Below are 22,882 nucleotides of genomic sequence, written 5' to 3'. Positions count from 1 at the left end.
TTTGGCATTACTGTTATCGGCATTTCTGCCACCTGGTTGGTACTGTTATATGCATATTTGGTGAGAATAAGATAAATGCATGAAGGGTGTTGTTGGGCCATTGACTTGATATCTTGAGTACGTTTCTCACACTATGAAAGCTATGGAGTTATTAACGTGGTTTGTTGGTTATCGCTCTAAGGAAAGGATTGGTCGAGATATTGGGAAACGTTAAATTTTGAGCTCTTCTAGTACTCAGTTATTGCTTTGCATATTCGTTTTGTGTACTCTTTTCTATTATATTGTAGTATTGTACTATTGCTAGTTTTACTGTACAGTTTATATCAGTGAGTATCTTTTAACTAAAAAACTCTGTCACTACTTCACCGGGGTTAGTTAAGATACTTATTGAGTACATAGGGTCGGTTGTACTCATACTACACTTCTGCATCTTGCGTGCAGATTTTGGAGCGGAGCTGCGGTGGATGACGGATGTTGACTTTGGAGATGTTCGTGCCTTCCGTATGTGGCTACTACTTGTTCCCGGGGTAGTTCTAGAGTTGAATTCTGTTTATGTACATTTCAAACAGAAGTTGTATTTATTTCATATCCATTTTTGTAATAATCTAGTCTTAGTAGCTCATGTCTTGTATTATCAATCCTTAGGTCATTGTTAGGAATCTAGATATATCAATTGTTGATCACATTTATTTTATTAAAATTCTGTTAACTGTTAATTGGCTGACCTAATGGATCGGGTTATGTGTCATCACGACTTGTGGATTTTGGATCGTGACATTCATTTACACCTGAATTGGATTCAACCTTATTGGGAGCAACAAGGCTACTTTTAGGTGCAGAAGTAAGATACTTCTTAGAAACGGCTATGTTCATATTGATCGTGAAATAGAGATTCTCCAACAGAGAAACATACAAGTAGAATAAAGGAAAAATAAAGAAAGATAGAGAACAAAATTCAATGTACAATCACGAGTTCTTATTCTCCTATCTAATAAGAGTGAGTTAGCAGGTAGCTAGACGACATCTCTGCTTGGCAGATCGAGGGTATCATGGTCATGCATTTCGAGGACATCTGTTCGTTGGTTTACTGTAGCTACTATATGAAATTTTGAGTGTCCTGACTAATATGTCCCTTCATGGGTCCGACGCTGACACGTATTACTCTCACGTCAGAACAAGTATTATTGTGCTGCTTCCACTATTTTAATTTGAGGAGTGGGTCCCGCGTTGAGCCGCAGATATTTCCCCTTCTTTTAAGCTTCTTTTTTGATGCATTAGCTTTTGTTAGGTTAATTCTTCTTTCACATATGCATAGCTATATCATGTTTTAAATTATTGCTATTTAAGTTTTTTCTTTTTAGGTATTTTTTGTAATTGTGTCGCAGAAACTTTGGAACGTGTATGGTTTCATCGATAGACTTTGAATTTTTATTGATAGACTATGTTGGTTTATAAGTTGGAACGTGTATGGTTTCATACGTTAACAAAGTTAATTTTATTATTCAAATGTTACTTTGTTATTATATTAGAGGTTTAAATTTTTATTTAATTAGTATTCTTATTCATGAGTTAACTTAAAGTTAGTATCATTATAAAAATGAACATAACTAATTAATGTTTTACTTAATTTAGCAAAAAAAAAACTGGTTAACAATCACTAATAACTAAAGATCCATTTTTATTTAAATTTTTTTACCATAATGTAAATTTGATTAAAAAGATTCCACTAAAAGAAAAGAAAAAAGGAGAAAATTGTTATTTCATAACATGCATTTTAAAGAACAAAAATAGTTTACAACAACAAAAGCAACAACAACTACGCCTCAGTTCCAAACAAATTGGAATCAACGATATAAATCATCATTTCTTTCGTTAGATCAACTCATAAATTTATTCTTATATTTAATAATAAATTTATGTTTGTTAAACTTTTCAATATCTTTTATATGATCTTATTTTGAAAGAAAGTTTACAAGCATCTCGATATTAGAATCTGATTTTTGGATTGTCGAGGTTATGTTTACATTTAATTGAGTTCGTTACTTATTAATTTATTTATGCAAAGCAAATTGTAGCTTATTACACTTTTGAAGTTTCTTGAATGTCGAATATGTTTGGCGAAGAAAGGGTCAAGCAAGATTTGATTAGTCCACAAAGGATAGTTGAATCAATATAGATTTTAGTTTGGATTTGAAGAAATTTTCGAATAACATTTCAAAACTTAAATAAAAGACAAAAAGAAACTTTTTCATATATTTGGTTGTTCAATATATAATCGTTAAGCTCTATTTAGGTCTTGAAATTTGTCACAATGTGTATTTAGTTAGAAAAGGTTCAATTAAACTAAGCAAAGAGGCAATTTCGTAGCTTCCATTCTTCAAGGAATATGAAAGTGTAAAGTGAAAAAAATACTTCCCGTTATATTTATGTTACCTTGTTAAATGGAAGGGTCCTTTGGAAAATAAAAGAGAGAAGTTAGAAAGAAAGGAGAAAAACAAAAGTAAACTCTAAAAAAAGAGGACTTTGGAAGAGCAAAAGGAGGAGCAACCAAAACGAAATTAAATAAGAGAGGAACAACTGGGAGAAAAAGGATGCTTCCATGATTATTCTTACTGATCTAGAACAAAGCTACTGATGTTTAAGTTCCTACTAAGTGCATTCACCGTACGCTTTTGCTCGAAATTGAAAGAAATAAAACAAGCTCTTCTAGACAAAGACAATAGCAAAATGTATTATCATTATGAGTTGTTTGGTACAATGGTGGAATAAACAAGTATATCCCATCTCATGAATATCTCATGGGATTAGCTATCCCACCTTCTATATGTGATAGTTAATCTCACTATTTTAGTGTAAAATTTATTCCAGAATTAGCTAATACCTTTAACAAACACATGAGTTAATACAATCACAAATTCTATCCGAAATTATTATCCTTATCCCTTGTATCAGATGACTCTTAGCGATTAGGAAACGCACAAATATCCAACATTCAAACCAGTTATATCAAAATTGAAAATGTTGGGCCCCTGCAATCTCATCTAGTATAGATATAAACTTGTGATTCATCCGGACATATCGAAAAATATATAAACTTATCGTTCATTCAGGAGAAGCAATATGAAAAGCAATCACTTACGCGAGGTAAATAAAATTGTTACATCTTTTATTTCAAAGAAACTTATGCAGAGGAAGAATGTGCAAAAATAAACAAAAGAATGCTTCTACTTGGTCTTATATCTTAACATTTTTTAATAGAAAAATTCTCGCACTATTAATAGTGAGGGCAATTAAAAGGTCTGATCTCCAAAATTGACAAAAAAAAAAAATACAAGGAAAAACCAAAAACAAAATCTACACTACCAATCAGTTAGTGTCCAAACTCAGCCAACAAATAACACCAAAACCTTCCTCTTTCTTTAGTAATCCATTGAAAGCCAAATGATAACATTTCTTCCATTCATCACACAGTAAACCAGCCGACAATGATTGAATAACACATCTACTGACATGGAAGAAGCACTCTATACCATTTCCCCTTTTTCAGCCACTAATAACACCACAACCGTCCAATGATCAAATTTAAACCAGCCAGACATAAATAGGCACACCAAAGGTAAAAGAAGGGAAAAATGAGAAGAGATAGAGCATCAGTAAGATTACCTAGGGATTTTGAAATAGCATTGTAAGAATTAACCTACATGTAACTTTATAGAGCTTTGATTCAAAATCCATTGGCTTCAACGACAGAAGAGGGCTCTGCAAAATGAATCATCAAACACACTTCGAGATAGGTATCTGCAAATCAATGGGGAAGACGCTGGCAAAAGCAACAGGAGAGTAGGTAATTTGTAAACCATGTGTCCACAAGAGAGGGAGATGACTATCAGAGCATCACATGTTTTCCAGGTCAAACTAAGAATATCTCTACATAAAATTCCTTAAATACGCCTGACAGGCTGACGAAGAGTTGCTAACTCCCACTTCTAAATAGTAGTAGTAAAATTTCACATTTTTTAATGCAAACAAGCGCCGATGATGGAATTGCATTCTAAAAGTTATCTAGTTTAAGATTTCATATGAAAATCACAGCATACATATTGAAATACTTTGCATTTTTCTTCCTTGATGATCTGCAAAATCCAGCTCGAATTTAAAAGAGAAATCAAGAAGAGACATTGACAATATGGGAGAAAAAGATCTAAAATCACGAGTGTCTACCATGAAATTTGCTTTCAGGTAAATTTTGATCAAAACTAGCTTCAATAAGCTTGGCATTCTTTGAAGAGAGAGCAATGAAGAGATTTTGGGAATGTTGGCACATTCTGGAAGAATTTCATGAAAGCTCAGGCGATGAGCTTTGTGTTTGTCAAAGACAAAGATAGGTGGATGGGAGGGGAGAGGGGGTTGGGGGAGAGTTGATAGAACTGGGAAAATTCATGTTTTACATACTCATTTTATTGCCACGTGCATTAATTACAATGACAAAATATTTGTTCTAAGAATGGATTCGCAAGTATAAGTAAACCAGAAACCATTAAATTCCAAAACTGTCCTCCAGTGTAGTGAATCATCTATTAATTTTTGTGAGGTCTGTTAGTTAAAGGGTTAAAATCACTCGCATCATTTAATTGAAGGTCAAAAGTGGTAAGTTAGATAACACAAAAGTAAAATCAGAATATAGCATTAATTCTGGGACTAAAAGTGCTATTTCCCCAAGTAATTTAACCCTTCGATTACTTTTATGAGCAAAGGGACTTGAATTACTGAAAAAGAGTAACCCAATACAAGGCAATTCCAACAGAAACATTGCACAGAAAAGAGGATATCTAAGGTGAATCCAGTGAAGATACCATTCGCCCAAAGAAAAAAAAAACTATAAGCAGCATCTTCAAGAAGAGGACAGTGGGATCTTTACCTTACTACTCAACAACAACAAAAAAAAAAACCAGTATAGTCTCACAAGTGGGTCTGGAGAGGGTAGATAGTACGCAGACCTTACCCCGAATGTAGAGAGGTATTTCCATTGGAAACTCGGCACGAAGAAAAATGAGAAAAGAGCAGCAGCAACATGCAATAACAAGAAAAACATAAAAGAAAACAAAGCGAAAGGAACAACATGAAGATAGAAATCTACAATATTAGAATACAATACTGCCACTAATAACACTAATAACACTGGAAATGTCCAGAAACCCGCACAACTACCTATTAACCTACAACCTTAATCCTCGGCCTCCGCACCTTCCTATTAAGGGTCATGTCCTCGGTCAGATGAAGCAAAGCCATATCTTTCCTAATCACCTCTCCCCAATACTTTTTTGGCCTATCTCTACCTCTTATAAGACCCACTAAGGATAACCTCTCACACCTCCTTACCCGGCATCTGTGCTTCTCCTCTTCACATGCCCAAACCATCTAAGTCTCGCTTCCCGCATTTTGTCCTCCATGGGGCCACTCCTACCTTGGCTCGAATATCCTCATTCTTAATCTTTACCTTACTACTCGAAATATAATTTGAAATGAAAGCAAGAACTACAGAGCCTAAATCAATCTGGTCACTGGTTTTCAATAACCCACATTACTGTCTAATGTTGACTGCTTTAGGTACCAAAAACAAGGCTATTAAGACGAGAAGTGCACAAGATGTAGAGCATCTAAATCATAAAATTCCAGAGAATCCAAGCAAAGGGTAAAAAGATATATCGCATCTAACTGCTAGGCCATCCATTTTCTGGTACCATTCGCAAAGAAAGCAAACCAGATAATATAAGCAAGAAAGTGAGATGACCAAACCAGATATTTGAAAAGAAAATTTTGCAATTGCATCTTCGAAACCTTGCAACCACTAAGACAGTAAGGTTTTGCCCTTCTGAAACTTTGATGAAACCTCAAAGGTACTCTTGCAAACTGTCCATCCATTCCGAGAGACACTTACAATTCTAAAAGGCAACAGAAGTACCAATTTCTTATATCTGTAATTTTAAAAACTACACCTTACTCTACCTTCCTCTGGCAACAGAAACACAGAGTTTTTTTTTTCTCTTTTTATTTATAAGTAACACAGACAAGATTTCTTTAGGAGCAGTAAATTCATGTGAAAAGAAAGTTGGAAACTTCAGCCAAAAATAAAAGCATGCAGTCCAGAATGAGAAAAGGATTCATACAATTGGTAGATACAATCGTTGCACATCTACCTCAACGAATCAATAGACAAGAAAATCCGAATACCTTATATTTCCAGTATAATTGATTAATAAAGGCAGTCAACAAAGAGAGGAAAATATTCTAGATAGAATTAAGAAACATCAAGGAAAATAGATACACACCCAAAAGATAAAAACAGCAATGAGATGTGACTTGGCAGCAATATCTTAGAGAGGATTGAGAGAACAATATCAAGAAAGAACCTCAGAAACAAAGAATCTGCAGTCTGCATCTTACCACAAAAGAATCTTCCTTTTCACCTCTACCTTTGACGTACGCATCATGCACCTCAGAATCCTCAGATATCATTCCTGAAAGACAGTACATACTTCTATAGAGACTTTGATTCAGAACATGACATAACGGTGTAAAGCCTAGTTAATCTGGTAAAATCCTAGTGGAAACCTAAAAGATTCTCTCTCACTTTGTTGTCCCTATTCTCGTAAAATAACCTTGTTAGCCTACGATTACTGATTTCCAAATTGTCCCCACCCACTATGTTATTAAGGAAAAAATGACAATGATATCAGTACATAAATGATTTTCTGAAGTATTTTGAGCCAAAATTTCTTGTATCATTTATCTCAAGTGCCCTGCTTAAAAGAGGCAATTGCCTATGGTCTCTTTCAAAAAATTTCAACCATAGGCCACTTGCAACATGTAGAACCATTATGTTTGTTATGCAAACAAAAGCTTCTTCATGCCCACTCTTGATCAAATTGAGAGAAGACACTCCACGAGACATGCTGAAGTAGTCCACCTCTCCTAAATAGTGAAGATACAAACACAAATAAAACTATGTTTGAAGTGCAAAACTCAACCAAAGAAAACAAGAAATTTCAGCAAACTAGAAGATATATTCTCCAGAATGAGGATAAGCATTTATATGACGATGTTATCGAACCAAAATTTCTCCACAACTTTTCTTCTCCATTTACCAACAAACTAATTATTTCACAACGATTTTTCTCCACTAACCAAAAGCATCTTTTACTTTAAACTGAGAAAGCCTGCAATTTGCGGTGTTAACCTATAACATTGGCTAAAGCCTGCAATTTGCAATGTTAACCTATAACATTGGCTTGACAGTAATAAAATGTAAATTAGCAGTAAAAAGCTTGAGTATCTTGAAAGGACGGCAAAGCGATCCCAGTGATAAGTGGTTGATTTTTTTTGGATCCTAACTTTAGTTGGAGTAATACAGACATCATTATATATTGGATGCTGAAATTAGTCATTTTAATTGCAATTTGACAATGACTACTACATTCATATATGGTTAGTAATTTTTTATTTTCCGTAACTTGTGCACTTCAGTTACTGCTTTTTGCTTCGAGCCCCATGAATCTTGTCACTTTGTTGCGTTTTTCCCTTTTAAAACACTGAGGTTTCCTATCTAAGTCATACCAAAGAGCTAATAAAGTGAATTTTTTAGGAGACCAATAAAGTGATTATACGTCTCCATTTTCATCTATTTGCAGAGAGCCAATAAAGTGATTATACATCTATATCCAACCTTTAAAGTAAAAAAGAGTCCATTTTCATCTATTTGCAGAAAACATTGCGCAGACAGTGAAAAAATTTCCATATAGCTAGCATAAAAATTCAAAAAAAAAAAAAAACTTTTTGGTGAAAATGGAAATGTTTCTGGTACTTGCTTAGCATAAGTAATTGTGGAAAATTTGGCAAGAGGGTGGACTTTAGCAGTTACACCTACAATTCCATCTCAAGACACAGTGGAATAAAATCTTTCCAACAAAAGTCTATTTTACTTGTGCTGCAGTACGTGTTGGCAGTCACTTAATTTTTAGCTTAGTTATGCTTCTCTACACACAGATCTACCCAAGCTGAGAGAAGATACTACATATATATTCCAGAAGCAATTCACTGGGTCAAATAGGGCTTTTGGAAGACAAGAGGGGTTGCTCTGATGGTAAGCAATCCCCACTTCCAACCGAGAGGTTGTGAGTTCGAGTCTCCCCAAGAGCAAGGCGGGAAGTTCTTGGAGGGAAGGATGCAGGGGGTCTATTTGGAAACAGTCTCTCTACCCTAGGGTAGGGGTAAGGTCTGCGTACACACTACCCTCCCCAGACCCCAGTAAGTGGGATTATACTGGGTTGTTGTTGTTGTTGTTGTTGTTGTAAATAGGGCTTTTGGACTTTGGAGGATATTTATTATCTTGGCCATCACATGACAACAGAAGAACCAATAAAGTTATTACAAGCAGTAAAGCAGAATATCTTATTCCGACTGAGAAAGCGATGCCGTCAGAAAAATGCTCCACTTTGTAGAAACATAAATATTTAGTCTCTTTGTTCATTTTGAAATCAAAGAACATCATCTTTTGACTTCAAAAAGATAAATTGCCTAATTAGCAACGAAATATGAACCAAACAGTAGCTTTGAGCTCAAAGAAAAACATGAAAGGAACAACAAATCAATAAAGTTGGTAAAACTCAAAAAACTAAAGATGCCCCATTAGCTTCTACATTTGACGTATAAATCATACACCTCAGGCATCTCATCCTTAAAAGGAAGCACATAACTCTCTAAGAACTTCAACTCAGACCATAGCACAACAGTGTAGAGGCTCCGACTACAATTTGTTAGCTTCTTCTGGCTGACTAGCTTCAAAATGTTATGTCTAAGCATAATCCTTTTCTCCAAGCTATAAGTAAAAAACGTGGGGTGAGAAACCAGGTAATTAGATTCATATCCGAGTTCCTTCATAAAAAAACTTAACGCATTTTTGAGCTTGTCTTCTGATTTGCTGAAACAGGCAGGATGTTTTTGAACCAATGTAAAAATGTCCGAGTCAGACCACCCAAAACTCCTGAAAATTCCAAATTTCTTTTCCAAAGTCGATTCTTTGAGAGATGCAAGTGCATAAATTCCATAGAGAAACATGGGGCAACCCCGAGAAATGTGATATTTTTTTTCTACTCGACTCACTACGTTTTCGAGCCACTCAGTTTTTTGAACTAAAAGCACAGGATTCCAAAACATAAGCTTCTCTATATCCACACATGATAACCCAATATTTTGCAGGAACGATATATTGGGTGGCATTACTTCATGAAGAGCATAAGCAAGCACCATATGATTTCTCTTAATGATTTTAACTACAGAATCATCATTACCCAATAGTTTCCGAAGATAATCAACATTTGGTCTGGTATAACAGTCTACCCTTGTGGTGAAGAATTTCCCACTGTTGGAAATAATTTGGACAAGATCCGACACGGAAAAGCCAAGTTCTTGAAGTACTTCAATTTTGGGTTTAAGGTGTTTATTTACATCACATAGCATCAATGCAGGGACTGAAGAAACAAGTTTTTTGATGTGGGTTTTATCTAAACCAGATTTTTCGAAGAAATTAAAGACTAATAGAGGCTTATATTTTCTGGGTCTCAAGCGACTTACCTTAACGCTTGTAGATATGGCTTCTTCTGTAGAGAACCCAAGTGAGTTCACCAGTGTTTCCACCAAATGCTTGGTGTGAGAATCTGCCGCAGCTGTTGAGTAAAATGCATGAAATCTGAAGCGATAAATGTAGAGGAGATGCATAACACCATTGTTTCGAAATCCGGACATCTAATCAAGCAGAAGCTTAAACCCTAAATCCTGGTAGTAGTGCAAAGTATTTTCGGTCACTTCGTGTTTTTTAGGACGGTGTTTGCCTGGGGCGCGTGAGTGGATTGTTCCATCCATTCTAATTTAATACTCTATAATTAAACAATATTAATCATATCAAAGAATGATCTGATTTGTTTGAGCAAGTTAGATATAATTATTGTATTAGATATTTTTACATACCTATACACTATTAAAAATTTTATTACCCTACCATAAGGCTAGCAAATGGGCCGGTTAGGCCTGGGACCGAACCAGGCCCGCAAGCCCATTAGGGTAATGGGCCTAACCAGATAGGACCGCGACCAGGGGTAGGCCTGCTAAGTGGGCCGGTTAAGGCCAAAAAATCGTTAGGACCCGACCGTTTGGGCCCGGGATCGGTTCCTAAATGGGCTAGCAAATGATTCGGTTAGGCCGGGGACCGGACCAGGCCCGCGAGCCCATTAGGGTAATGGGCCTAACCGGACCTAATCGGATAGGACCTGGACCAGGGGTGGGCATGCTAAGTGGGCCGGTTAAGGCTAAAAAATCGTTAAGGACCGGACCATTTGGGCCCGGGATCGGTTCCTAACTGGGCTGGTTCAACCGGGCCCAACGGCTAAATTTTAAAAAAAAATCCCTCAAAAAAATTTGACTGTTGGGTCATTTAAAATATGGTCGTTGGGCCTGCAAAAATAGCCGTTTGGGCTTTGCAAAATAGCCATTTAACCCCCCTCTCCAACTTTGTTTTGACCCCAAACTTTTAATAATTACATTTTTTCTCTATTTTTAATTGTAAATACCTCCTCATTCTTTCATTTTTCTCACAAAATCATCAATCTCTCTCTAATTTTCTTCAATAATTGGTTACTTTATTGTTGTAATTTGTATGAAAAATTGTGAAGTTGGTGAATTGAAGTATTCAAGTCTTCAAAGATAATTAATTTTCAACAAGTTGTTCGTCAATTCGATAAACTCGTTCCAACTCTTTAGTTTTAGTATTATAGTTTTGTTTGTTTTATTTACTTTGTATAATTCAACAAGTTGTTCATCAATTCGGTACACATGTAGATTTTTTTAGAAAGATTTCATGTTGCTACAAATAAATTTTCTGGACAATATTATCCTACTATTTCAAACTGTTTAGTTTATCTTGCAGAACTTACAAATTTGTTTGCTTATTTTTCAGAGGGTGGAGAAATTTATGAAGAAGCTATTGATTATATGAGAAAGAAATTTAAAAAATATTTTTTCCCTATTTCCCATATTTATGGTGTTGCTGCTTTATTAAATCCTACTATGAAATTAGGAGGTCCTCAGTATTGGTATCAATCTATTTATAATGGTTTAGTACTTGAAGATGAGGAGTTATCTACACTTTCGGACGCAAAAGCCTCAATTAAAATAAATGCTCAAACTATTTATCGTGCCTATCAAATTGCAATAAATAATGCTAGACCAAATGTTCCAACTCCTTCTTCTTCTAGTTCTCAATCATCTAAAAGAACTGCAGAAGTAAGAGCACTTACTGCTTGGACTGAGTTCAGGGGTTTTCAAGGTTGTCCCACTAGTGATTATTCACAACTAAATGAGCTTGAAGTTTATTTGTCACAGGTACTTGAGGAAGTGAATTCCGACGGCTCATTTAATCTTTTAGAATGGTGGAAAGACAAAGAAAAATACTTTCTGATCCTTTCAAGGATGACCTGAGATATTTTAACCATTCAAGCTTCAACAGTGGCATCGAAGAGTGTTTTTAGTCAAGCAAGACTTCAACTTGGTGATTATAGAGCGTCTATGAGGGAGAGCTTGAAAAAATCAGTACTTTTCAGAGACTGGATCCGTTCGGAACGAAGAAATTTTGGACTTGCTGAATCACAACCAGAGGTAGACGAAGCTTACGAAGAAATGCTAGCTGAACTTGCGAAGGATGCAGCTTCGCCCAGAAGCGGTGATGAACAAGCTTCTTTTCCGCCACCACCAACGGAAATTCCTCCGAACCTTGATGGATTTATGAAATTTGTAAGAGATACCATGTAAAATTAATATGTAACTTGTATTTTGGCACATCTTGATTAGTTTCTTTTTCTTCTCAATGGTGGTATTAGCACCTTGTTGTGCTCATTCCATTGGGGGGGGGGGACTAAAAAAGTTTGGGTCATGTTTTGTTAATGTCATAATAATAAAAATTATAATGCATTCCTTTGAATATCTTTTTACAATATTTTGTCTTTTAAATTTGAATTAAAAATTTTTAAGTCACAACTATATAATATAATTTACAAGAAACTGCCTTAGATTAAAAAATATTTTAAAAAAATAGGCCAGGCCCACATAGGCCCGGGACCGGCCCACTTAGACCGGGACCATTAGTTCATGGTCCCGGTCCGGTTATCTCCAAAAGCCCACGAAGCCCGGGACTGTTTAAGCCCAGGCCCACTTAATTAAGACCGGCCCACGAGGCCCGTTTAGGCCCGGGCCCGGCTCGTTTGCTAGCCTTACCCTCCCTACTCAAGTTGTAATTTAATTACATCTTATATACAAATTTACCCATTATATACACTTTAGTAATTAAATGAGTATCCCTTCATATTAGGAATCAATTATTTCTCATCCTTATTTTCTCTCCCTCATGCTCTCTCTCTGTCTTGCGCTCTCTCTCTACGTCTCTCTCTATCTCTCAATCCCTAATTCTAGTAATATAGAGCAAAGGAAAAGAGAGCAGCAATTCCACCATTGACAGCCATTAAAAAGTTTTGAAAGCTTTGAATTCGAATTTGGATTTTCAAAAAATATTATTTATTTGAATTAGGTATTGTTGCAAACAATTGGGAATTCGCTCTATGTCTCTCTCTATCTCTCAATTCCTAATTTCAGAAATGTAAAGCAAAGGAAAAGAGAGCAGCAATTCCACCATTGATGGCCATTAAAAAGCTTTGAAGCTTTGAATTCGAATTTGGGTTTTCAAAAATCATTATTTGTTTGGATTGGGTGTTGTTGCAAACAATTGAAAATATAGTTTGGAGTTTATATCTCAATTTTAAGGGTGTTTTGGTGAAGACTAGACTTCATTTTGGCTGAATTTCAGATTGAAACTTGAAGAAGGAGAAGAAGAAGAAGAAGAAGAAGAAGAAGAAGAAGAAGAAGAAGACAAGAAGAAGAAGAAGAAGAAGAAGAAGAAGAAGAAGACATGACATACATTATACTTACGAAATTGTAGTACAATTATAGTAAAATTATAGAAAAATTGTATAGTGTTGTTTATATATATTTTTTTTTATTTAACTATTGTATGAAAGTTGAACAATATTGTATAAAAATTGTATGATATTGTAGTTGTATATAATTGGGTAGAAATAATGTATAAAAATTATAGATAAATATAGATAAGTTGTATAATATATAATTAGTTGTATGAAATTGGTTTTTACTATGTATGTTGTTGCAGATATTTAAAATTGCATTAAATTTAATTTTTAATTTGTATGTTGATGTACCATATATTTAACTGGGCACTAATAAGATTATATTTGACATTAAATAATACATCTTTGGATTGGATCAACTATTGAGACTAATGACCGTGAATAATTTATATGTTGATGTACCGTATGATATTGTAGTTGTTTTTAACTGAATAAATATAATTTATGAAAATTATAGATAAGTTATAAATAAATTATAGATTATATAATTACAACTTTTCTAGCAGGTGCAACGGGATTTGCAGAAGCATTGTGCAGGGCTCTCTATTCATCACATGAACAGATAGGCGGAGCAAGATTTTTTTTTCGTCGAGGAAATAGAGCACCAATGCTTTTGGAAACAATATGAAATAGAACAACAATGGTTATGAAGTAATTGCTGAAGCTACTTGAAATGACAAGCCTAAGCTACTGTTGCATTGATCTCCTACAGAATTCATATTGTCGTTTGCATAAATTAATGGATAATGTTAGAGCATACAAAAGAATTTATATCTATACTATATTAAAAGCATAAAGACCCAATCAAAATGTCGTTCGCCTTTTTATCATTTGTAAATGTATTTCACGCCGGATATAATTGTAATTTTAATCATTAATACTTTTTTAGGCAAATTTTCTTTTTTCCCCGGTTTAGAACTCTTTAGGCTTTTATTTGCTAAGGATTAGGTTTCTTTACTGTCGTATTGCTTTCTTTTAGGTTTTGGCTTCTTTAAGTTTTTCTTTGTTTGGCTTTCCTTAAATTTAGATTATTTAATTGCCAATGTTAATTAGTCGCAAGTTGAAATACAGCTGAAGGTTTTAGGATTCTTTAAAATGTTGTGCCTTTTCTTTGTTTATATTTATGTCTAGAATGTTACGATCAAAATAAAAATTATACTATATATTCTTTATCAAAACTCTTGATAGTATCAATAAGTTATGTCACGACCCGGATTTTTCACTCTCGGGAGTCGTAATGACGCTCACTCGTAGAAGCTAGGCAAGTCACGGAATCTAGAAATTCTTTAACTCTTTTATTTTACTCCTTTTAACAACTTGCATTAAGGGGGATAAACATTTAAATAAAAGCGGAAGATGAAATTAAGGGGAAGTCTTAGGCAAATATGATACCAAAATAACTACGAAAAACCAACATATGTCTCTACCCAGAAACTGGTGCCACAACACTCACGGACTAACTATGATTACTACATACAAATGCTTGAAAGAAAGAAACATCGTCTGTCTCGGATACAAGTGATAACAGAACATAATAAAAGATAGAGGAGACGTCGGGCCTGCGGACGCCTGCAGGGCTATCTCGGAGTCTCGGTGGACTGAAGGCTGGCTCCCCTACTGCTGCTGACCAAGTGCTGCTTTGGTATATGCACAGAGTGCAGAGTGTAGCATCAGCACAACCGACCCCATGTGTTGGTAAGTGTCTGGCCTAACTCCGGCGAGATAGTGACGAGGCTAGGACCAGACTCCAGATAAACCTGTGCAGTAATATAATATACGACGGAAAAATAAACAGGAAATAAGCAGTTTAAAAGGGAGGGGGTACATGCTTTGGGGAAACATAGCAAATCCAACAGAAACTTAATAGAAAATGAAAGGACAGTTCAATATCTACAACAATACAATAATAATACTGTTGCGGCACGCAACCTGATCCCTTATCATTTAACACTGTTGCGGCGTGCAACCCGATCCATATATATTTATATAAAACTGTTGCGGCGTGCAACCCGATCCAAATATATTTATATACCTTAAACTCATTCGTACCACGAGTCCCGGCAAGGGATAAACAATAAACTACATTGTCCCGGCAAGGGAATTCAACAGTAAAAATATATACGTCCCAGCAAGGGAGAATCAGCTATAACCAATCTTAACGAAATCACTACTCATCTCAGCTAACACCAATACCCAACCTTAATTAATTTCCATATAAATAAATTGAAACCTTGCTCAATATCGAGAATCACCAATTAAAGCATCCGTAGATTCATTTAAGAACATAACAAATATCAATTGAAGACTCACGGTCATGCTCGACACCAACCTATAGATACTCGTCACCATGCCTATATGTCGTACTCAACAAGAAGCAATTAGAAAATAGGACACAACTCCTAATCCCTCAAGCTAAGGTTAGACCAAACACTTACCTCGAATTTTGACGGCCTACTCAAGCTTCAAACACCGCCTTTCCTTTCGAGTTAGGCTCCAAACCAATTGTATCTCTACAAAATCGACTTACTATCATCAATAAATGCTAAACAATCCAATTCCAATCTTTAATTATAGCTTTCTAATCATTCTTCCCAAAAATTCAAAAATCGACCCCGGGCCCACTTGGTCAAAACACGAGGTTTGAACCAAAATCCGATCACCCATTCACCCACGAGCCCGATATATAATTTATTTTCAAATTCGACCCCAAAACGAGGTATAAATCATAAATAATTAAAAAGTCCTAATTCTACCCAAATCCCTAATTTTCTACCCTTAATCACATGTTTTAGGCCTAGAAATCTAGTGGGTGTTAATAAAAATGAAAGAAAACAAGTTAAAGATTACTTACCCAAGAGGTTATAGTGAAGAAATGCTTCAAAAATTGCCTAAGAGCTTTGGAGAAGAAGAGGTTTATGAAGTTTTGTAAAAATCCCGTAAATGTTCTGTTTTTGAGACTTTAAAATAACTGGGCAAATATGTTCTTCGCGTTCGCGATGGGTTAGGCTGGATAAGCCTTCGCGTTCGTGGACAACGGCTCGCGTTCGCGGAGTAAAAACTCCCCGAGCCTTGAGTTCGCGTTCAAGGTGTCGCGTTCGCGTAGGGTAATTGCCCCACACCCTGCCCAGGCTCACTTGGCCTTCGCGTTCGCGAAGGGATAACCCCCCGCTGCCTCGCATTCGCGACCTGAGCTACGTGTTCGCGTAGAAGGAAATTCCTTCAGCAATAATTAACACATCGCATTCGCGAGGGTCCTCCCGCGAACGCGAAGAAGGATATAACAGAAATCCAACAGCTGAAAACCTGCAACTTTTAAGTGTTTTAAAACCTTCCGAAACAAACCCGAGCCCTCGGGACTCCTAACCAAACATGCGTACTAACTCAACAACATCATACAAACTTATCCGTGCGATCAAATCACCAAAATAACCTCAATAACAACGAATTAAACCTCAAAGTCATAGAATTTTCTCAAACTTCTTAAAACACCAACTTTAACAATTTATGTCCGAATCACGTCGAATGACATCCGTTTTTCACCAAATTTTACAGAAATATCTTAAACCATATATAAGACCTGTATCGGGTACCGGAACCAAAATATGGGCCCGATACCATCATGTTCTAATCAAATTTCATTTCAAATTTTCTTAAACAATTTCAGAAAATAATTTTCTTTAAAAATTCATTTCTCGGGCTTGGGACCTCGGAATCCGATTCCGGGCATACGCCCAAGTCCCATATTTTCATACGGACCTTCCAGGACCATCAAATTACGGGTCCGGGTCCGTTTACCCAAAACATTGAACGAGGTCAAATTTACTCATTTTATAGCCAAATTTTATCATTTTTCACAGATTTTCATATTTAAGTTTTTTGGCTAAATGTCCGGACTGCGCACGCAAATCGAGATGACTCTAAATGAGGTTTTCAAGGCCTCAAAAACACAGAATTCGATTAAAAGCAAGTGACGACCCAAAGGTCATCACATTCTCCACCTTTAAGATAACCGTTCGTCCTCGACCGGACAGAAAAAGGAAGTACCTGAGTCGGGGAAAAGATGGGGATAACGGCTCTGCATATCGAACTCGGACTCCCAGGTTGATGCCTCAGGAGGCTGACCTCTCCACTAAACACGAACAGAAGGAAAAATCTTCGATATCAACTAACGAACTTGCCGGTCTAGAATAGCTACCGACTCCTTCTCATAAGACAAGTCCTTGTCCAACTGGACAGTGCTGAAATCTAATACGTGGGATGGATCGCCATGATATTTCCGTATGGACACATGAAACACTGGATGCACGGTTGATAAGCTCGGCGGCAATGCAAGTCTATAAGCCACCTCTCCCACTCGATCAAGAATCTCAAACAGACCAATGAACCTAGGGCTAAGCTTGCCCTTCTTCCCAAATCTCATCACGCCCTTCATAGGCGACACTCGAAGCAATACCCGCTCACCGACCATAAAAGCCACATCACGAACTTTGCGGTCTGCATAACTCTTTTTCCTGGACTGAGCTGTACGAAGCCTATCCTGAATAATCCTGACCTTGTCCAAGGCCTCCTGAACCAGATCTGTACCCAACAACCGAGCCTTTCCTGGCTCGAACCATCCAACCGGAGACTGACACCGCCTACCGTATAAAGCCTCATAAGGAGCCATCTGAATACTCGATTGGTAGCTGTTGTTTTAGGCAAATTCTGTAAAGGCAAAAACTGCTCCCACGAGCCTCCAAAGTCAATGACACAAGCTCGGAGCATATCCTCCAAAATCTGAATAGTCCGCTCGGACTGCCCGTCCGTCTGAGGATAAAATGTTGTGCTCAACTCAACTTGCATACCCAACTCTCGCTGAACTGCTCTCCAGAAACGTGAGGTAAACTGTGTACCTCGGTTCGAAATGATAGACATAGGCACACCATGAAGATGAACAATCTCCCGGATATAGATCTCAGCTAACCTCTCAGATGAATAGGAGACTACCACAGGAATGAAATGCGCTGACTTTGTCAGCCTATCAACAATGACCCATACTGCATCGAACTTCCTCCGAGTCTGTGGGAGTCCAATGATGAAATCCATAGTGATCCTCTCCCACTTCCACTCGGGAAGCTCAATCCTCTGAAACAAACCACCAGACCTGTGATGCTCGTACTTAAACTACTGACAATTTAAACACCGAGCTACATATGCAACAATATCCTTCTTCATTCTACGCCACCAATAATACTACCACAAATCCTAATACATCTTTGCGGTGCCCGAATGAATAGAGTACCGGGAGATATGGGCCTCCTCTAAAATCAACTCTCGGAGCCTATCCACATTAAGCACACAAACTCGATGCTGCAATCTCAAAACTCCATCATCATCTAAGGTAACCTGCTTGGCACCTCCGCACTGCACCGTGTCTCTAAGGACACACAAATGGGGATCATTATACTGTCGATCACAGATACGCTCCAATAAAGAAGAACGAGCGGTAGTGCAAGCTAATAGACGACTATGCTCAGAAATATCCAACCTCCCAAACCGATTGGCCAAAGCCTGAACATCCAAAGCAAGAAGCCTCTCACCGACTGGAATATAAGCAAGACTGCCCATACTGGCTGACTTTCTACTCAAAGCATCGGCCACCACATTGGCCTTTCCCGGATGATATAAGATAGTGATATCATAATCCTTCAATAACTCCAACCACCTCCTCTGCCTCAAATTCAACTCCTTTTGCTTGAACAAATACTGAAGACTCTTGTGATCCGTGAACACCTCACATGCCACGCCATACAGATAATGCCTCCAAATCTTCAATGCGTGAACAATGGCTGCCAACTCTAAATCATGAACCGGATAGTTCTTCTCATGAATCTTCAACTACCGCGAAGCATAGGCTATAACATTGCCATCCTGCATCAACATTGCACCAAGACCAATACGAGATGTGTCGCAATAAACTATATAAGGCCTTGAACCTGTGGGCAAAACCAACACTGGTGCCGTAGTCAAAGCTGTCTTGAGCTTCTGAAAGCTCGCCTCACACTCGTCTGACCATCTGAACTAGGCACCCTTCTGGGTCAACCTGGTCATCGAGGCTGCGATAGATGAGAACCCCTCCATGAACCGACGATAGTAGCCTGCCAATCCCAAGAAACTCTGAATATCTGTAGCTGATGCTGGTCTAGGCCAGTTCTTGACTGCCTCAATCTTCTTCGGATCAACCTGAATACCCTCTGATGATACAAAGTGACCCAGGAATGCAACTGAACTCAACCAGAACTCACAGTTCGAGAACTTAGCATATAACTGACTATCCTTCAGAGTCTGAAGAACCACTATGAGATGATGCTCATGCTTCTCTCGGCTGCAGAAATATATCAAAATATCATCAATAAAGACTATCATGAACAAGTCCAAATAAGGCCTGAACACTCGATTCATCAAATCCATAAAAACTGTTGGGGCATTGGTCAACCCAAATGACATAACCAAGAACTCATAATGCCCTTACCGAGTGCGGAAATCGGTCTTAGGGACGTCGGATGCCCTAATCCTCAACTGATGGTAGCCAGATCTCAAGTCAATCTTTGAAAATACCTTGGCACCCTGAAACTGATCAAACAAATCATCAATCCTCGGCAATGGATACTCATTCTTGATTGTAACCTTGTTCAACTGTCGGTAATCAATACACATTCTTATCGACCCATCCTTCTTCTTAACAAACAACACTGGCGCACCCCAAGGCGAAACACTGGGTCTAATAAAACCCTTCGCAAGTTTTGCAACTGCTCATTCAACTCTTTCAACTCCGGCGGCGCCATACAATACGTCGGAATAGAAATGGTGAGTGCCCGGAGCCAAATCAATCCAGAAGTCAATATTCCTGTCGGGCGGCATACCCGGCAGGTCTGAAGGGAAAACCTCAGGAAACTCACAAACAACGGACACAGAATCAATAGAAGGAACCTCAGCACTAGAATCATGAACATATGCCAAATAGGCCAAATACCCCTTCTCGACCATGCGCCGAGACTTCACATAAGAGATAACACTACGAGTAGAATGACCAAGAGTCCCTCTCCACTCTAAACGAGGCATACCCGGTAAATCTAAGGTCACAATCTTGGCATGACAGTCCAAGATAGCATGGTACGATGATAACCAGTCCATCCCCAATAAAACATTGAAATCGACCATGTCTAGAAGCAACAAATTCACACGAGTCTCCAGACCCCCAATCACCACAATACAAGAACGATGGACTCTATCTACCACAATAGAATCACTCACCGGTGTAGACACATAAATGGGAACACTCAATGAATCACTAGGCATAACCAGATATGGTGAAAAATAAGATGACACATACGAGTAGGTAGACCCTGGATCAAATAACACTGAAGCATCTCTATCACAAACCGGAATAGTACTTGTGATAACCGCATCCGAAACCTCAGCCTCGGGCCTGGCTGGAAGAGCATAACATCGGGGATGGGCCCCACCATCCTGGACTACATCTTTGGGACGGCCTGTAGCTGGCTGGCCTCTACCTCTAGCGGTCTGAGCTCTACCTCTAAATCCTCTACCTCTACCTCTAGCACCTCTACCCCCACCTCTAGCTGGCTGGGCGGGCTATGGAACACCTGGTGCTTGAACCATAGCACGGGGACCCTACTACTGCGACTGAGTACCCACCAACCTCGAACAAGTCCTCCTGATATGACCATACTTACCACACTCAAAACATCCACCCGAGTGCTGTGGCTGAGGAAACTGAGAATGGCCCTGGCAACCCGAATGACTATATCGAAAACTCTAGAGCGGCGGTGCACTGATAAGAGCTGGTGGTGCAATGTAGGACTGCTGATCAGAATATTGCATCTGCGGACCACGGCTACCTGGAGCACCGTGAGAAACCTGAAGGGCTGACTGAAAGGGCCTAGGAGGATGGCCTCTACCATATGAATCTCTACCTCCAGACGAGGTACCACTAAATATGCCTGAATGACGGGGCCTCTTATCCGACCCATGACCACCTCCCTGTGACAGAACCATCTCCACTCTACGGGCCACATTGGCCGCCTCTTGAAAAGTAATCTCACTCCCAGCCTCCCTAGCCATATGAAGACGAATCAGCTGAATAAGACCGTCAATAAACCTCCTCACCCCCTCTCTTTCTCTCTCTCTCTCTCGGTAGGAAGTATGACAAGTGCATGGCGAGCCAAGTCGATGAATCTGGTCTCATACTGGGTAACCGTCATGGAACCCTGCTGGAGGTGCTCAAACTGCCTCTGATAGGCCTCTCTCTGAGTAATGGGGAGAAACTTCTCCAGAAATAACACTGTAAACTGCTTCCAAGTCAAGGATGGCGATCCAGCTAGTCTAGCCAAGCAATAATCTCTCCACCAATGGCGGATCCAGACAAGCGAAATGTAGCAAAATCAACCCCATTGATCTCAACAATACCCATGTTCCTGAGAACCTCGTGGCAGCTATCTAGATAATCCTGGGGATCCTCAGTAGATGCACCGCTGAAAGTAGAAGTGAAGAGCTTAGTGAACCTATCCAGCCTCCACAAAGCATAGGCAGACATAGCTGCTCCATCACCGGTCTGAGGCACCACACCCGGCTGAACTGCTCCAATTGGCTGAACCGCTGGAGTCTGAATCTGGGAGCTACCTGCTCCGGAGTGCGAGTAGCAGGAGTCTGGGCCCCTCATCCAGCCTGAGAGACGGCTGGTGCTACAGGAATCAAGCTTGCCCGGGTGACACTCTCCATGACGCCCACTAGTCAGACTAGAGCATCCTGAAGAACGGGGGTGGCAATAAACCCCTCTAGGACCTGAGCTGGGCCCACCGGAACTGCTGGGTCCGGAACCTCCACATCAAAATCAACCTAAGGCTCCGTCATTGGTGCTGCTGCTCGGGGCTGAGCTCTGCCCCTACCTCGGCCTCTAGGACGGCCTCGCCCTCGCCCTCTACCCCGCGTGGGAGCTGCTGCTGGGGGCTTGGGCTGCTGAGCAGTGGATGAGGAAGCGCGTGTTCTCGCCATCAGCGAAAGAACAAAGTAGAAATTCAATTAGCTTTGAGAAACAAAACCGCACGACAAGAAAGAACAAATGTGAAGTTTTCCTAACTCTGTAGCCTCTGGGGATAAATACAGACGTGTCCGTACCGATCCTTCAGACTCTACTAAGCTTGTCCGTGAATTGTGAGACCTATGTAACCTAGAGCTCTGATACAAACTTATCATGACCCGGATCTCCCACCCTCGGGAGTCGTGATGGCGCATACTCGTAGAAGCTAGGCAAGCCACGAAATCTAGAAATTCTTTAACTCTTTTATTTTACTCCTTTTAACAACTTGCATTAACGGGGATAAACATTTAAATAAAAGCAGAAGATGAAATTAAGCGAAAGTCTTAGGCAAATATGATACCAAAGTAACTACGAAAAACCAACATATGTCTCTACCCAGAAACCGGTGCCACAACATTCATGGACTAACTATGATTACTACATACAAATGTTTGAAAGAAAGAAATACCGTCTGTCTCGGATATAAGTGATAACAGAACATAATAAAAGATAGAGGAGACGCCGGACCTGCGGACGCCTGCAGGGCTACCTCGGAGTCTCGGTGGACTGAAGGATGGCTCCCCTACTGCTGCTGACCAAGAGCTGCTCCGGTATCTGCATAGAGTGCAGAGTGTATCAGCACAACCGACCCCATATGCTGGTAAGTATCTAGCCTAACCCCGGCGAGATAGTGACGAGGCTAGGACCAGACTCCAGATAAACCTGTGTAGTAATATAATATACAACGAAAAAATAAACATGAAATAAGCAGTTTAAA

The 22,882-nt window shown here is 38.8% G+C and overlaps 1 protein-coding gene across 1 annotated transcript; it reads right to left on the bottom strand.

The window, feature by feature from the left end:
• Nucleotides 1-8,469: 8,469 nt before the first annotated feature.
• LOC104241373 (transcription termination factor MTERF6, chloroplastic/mitochondrial-like) lies at nt 8,470-9,904 on the bottom strand. The gene has a single exon (XM_009796311.2). The coding sequence runs from the start codon at nt 9,799-9,801 to the stop codon at nt 8,686-8,688; it is 1,116 nt and encodes a 371-aa protein (XP_009794613.1). The 5' UTR covers nt 9,802-9,904; the 3' UTR covers nt 8,470-8,685.
• Between the last annotated feature and the right edge of the window lie 12,978 nt (nt 9,905-22,882).

This window comes from Nicotiana sylvestris, chromosome 4 (assembly GCF_000393655.2).
Source record: "Nicotiana sylvestris chromosome 4, ASM39365v2, whole genome shotgun sequence".
Lineage (NCBI taxonomy): Eukaryota > Viridiplantae > Streptophyta > Magnoliopsida > Solanales > Solanaceae > Nicotiana > Nicotiana sylvestris.
This window is presented reverse-complemented; position numbering and strand designations above follow the sequence as displayed.

Bases quoted from the DNA above. Each gene is read 5' to 3' on its own strand.
- LOC104241373 (XM_009796311.2), bottom strand. From the start codon at position 9,801: ATGTCCGGATTTCGAAACAATGGTGTTATGCATCTCCTCTACATTTAT.